The 2,500-nt window shown below is 35.3% G+C and overlaps 1 protein-coding gene across 1 annotated transcript in view; it reads left to right on the top strand.

Moving 5' to 3' along the window:
- The window catches only part of LOC136844451 (regulating synaptic membrane exocytosis protein 2-like), a 72,227-nt gene that overhangs the window by 26,132 nt on the left and 43,595 nt on the right, over positions 1–2,500 (top strand). The window contains 1 exon segment of the mRNA XM_067113703.1: positions 34–138. Coding sequence (XP_066969804.1) covers positions 34–138 — 105 coding nt within the window.

Here is a 2,500-nt window from a genome sequence, read left to right as displayed (position 1 = left end):
TAGCCTTCTCTTCCTCTCTTCGTCCATTACCAGACTCTGGGCGAGAGCGAGTTCTTCAAAGTCTGCGACGAGTGTGGTAATAAAGTTTGCGAGGACTGCGCTTCCTACTCCTCGAACCAGAGCAATGAGGGCGAGGAGGTAAGTGACGTTCGCTCTGAAGCATCGTTGTTTCTCACTCCTGGACAACAGCTCGGGAAAACGTTGTTGTTTTTTCTCGTTACTTAATCGCAAGCATGTTGATACAAAGGCTAATTCATAAAACGAAGGAGAGGAGGTAAGTGACGCTGGCTCCAAAGTATTGTTGTTTCTCAGTTGTTTCTCACTCCTGACTCCTCTGGAGAGTGTTGTTTTTCTCCTGACTTCATCGTATATGGGTTAATACAAGGCTAATTCAAACAATAAAGGCGAGGAGGTGACTGATGTTGATTCTAAAAGAGGGTTTTTTCTCTGTTGTTTCTCATTCCTTACTCCTCTGGCTGGTGTTGTTTTTCTCCCGTAAGCAGGTTAAAACAAGGCTGAATCAAATAATGAGGGCGAAGAGTTAAGTGACATTGGCTCCAAAATAGCGTTGTTTCTCTGCTTCCTCACCCCTGATTCCTCCGGAGGGTGTTGCTTTTCCCTTGACTTAATTGTAAGTAGGTTAATACAAGGCTGATTCAAATAATAAGGGCGAGGAGTTAAGTGGCGTTGGCTCTAAAATAATGTTGTTTCTCAGTTGTTTCTCACTCCTCACTCCTCTGGTTGTGTTGTTTTTCTCCTGCTTAATTGTAAGTAGGTTAAAACGAGGCTGATTCAAACAATGAGGACGAGGAGTTAAGTGGCGTTGGTTCTAAGATAGTGTTGTTTCTCAGTTGTTTCTCACTCCTCATTCCTCTGAAGGGTGTTGTTTTTCTCCTGCTTAATTGTAAGTAGGTTAAAACGAGGCTGATTCAAACAATGAGGACGAAGAATAAGTGGCGTTGATTCTAAAATAGTGTTGTTTCTCTGTTGATTTTTACTCCTGTGGAGAATATTGTTGGTTGCTTTTTTTTTTTTTGGTCTTTACCTAATAGTAAATGATATTGTGAAATGTATTATTTTGATAAACACTGTGCGTTGAGGTGATATTGTGAAATGTATTATTTTGATAAACACTGTATGTGTAAGTGATATTGTGGAATGTATAGTTTTGTGTTTATTCATATCTTTCTTCTTTCTGTTTAAATGCAGGAAGAAGTTTAAAATATTATCAACAACTGGAAACAGATCAATAACTAATACTTTCAGTTGAACATCTTTACATAACAGAATAAACGTAAACAGATATTTATTAAAATGTATATATTTATGTATTTTATGTTAAAATTTTTTTATTCTTGGCTGATATTTGAAGAGCAATAATTCACTGAAAAAATATAACAGATAATTGAGCAAACGACTCTATAATATCTTCTTTTCGCCCAAAACCAAGTTGATAATTGATAGTTACCCAGAAAACAGCATTTTCAGCAGCCTCTCTCTCTCTCTCTCTCTCTCCATTCAAAATGCAAGAAACACTTTCTTGCACGACATACATACTAACCACAAACAGCATCGAACTAAATACAATCAAAAACAATACAAACTGAATTCTCTCTCTCTCTCTCTCTCTCTCTCTCTCTCTCTCTCTCTCTCTCTCTCTCTCTCTCTCTCTCTCTCTCTCTCTCTCTGGACATACAAAATGCAAGAACACTTTCTTGCATAACATAAATACCAACTGCAAACACTTTCGAGCTGATTACCACCAAACACAAAATCTCGACATTTGACAACACAAACTGAACACAGATGGCAGAATGAAAAATAAAACTTAGATTTTAGCCTTGGAGACGTCTTTCTCCTGCCTGTACCAGCGACTTTGGGGCTAAAGAGCCAGAATATTGGCACATACCAAGCGTGAAAATGTCCTCTTCATTAGGGACAAGCTCATTACGAAAGTTTTCGACTAAAAGCGTGAGAAGATCTGGGAACTTAGAGGAAGAGTTGCGACTCAACATTATGCTTTCATTATATTATGATGAATTATGGTCATTATTGTTGCTATTATAATATTTGCATGGTGTAAGTATTCTTATAAGGCCTAATGGTACGAAGATTTCGTAACCATTTTTTGTTATAATAATTGTAATTAATTTATTTCAGCAGTGATTATGTTTAATGCAAATAAGATAGAAATGTATTTGTAAGTGCACTAGTGGAATCCGTAAATGTCAGATTACTACATAAAATGACATTAATGAAAAGGATTATTGCAGTTTTTCATACTTTAAAGAACATTGAGTGCATGGAAAACAAAAATAATATACATGTATATATATACTGTATATATATATATATACACACACACACACACACACACACACACACATATATATATATATATATATATATATATATATATATATATATATATATATATATATATATAAACTTTAGGATATTTTCAAATGAATATATCCCGAAACATTTAAAGATATTACAA

Source organism: Macrobrachium rosenbergii, chromosome 2 (assembly GCF_040412425.1).
Source record: "Macrobrachium rosenbergii isolate ZJJX-2024 chromosome 2, ASM4041242v1, whole genome shotgun sequence".
Lineage (NCBI taxonomy): Eukaryota > Metazoa > Arthropoda > Malacostraca > Decapoda > Palaemonidae > Macrobrachium > Macrobrachium rosenbergii.
The sequence above is the reverse complement of the archived record's forward strand: the minus strand, read 5'-3'. Positions and strand labels throughout refer to the sequence as shown.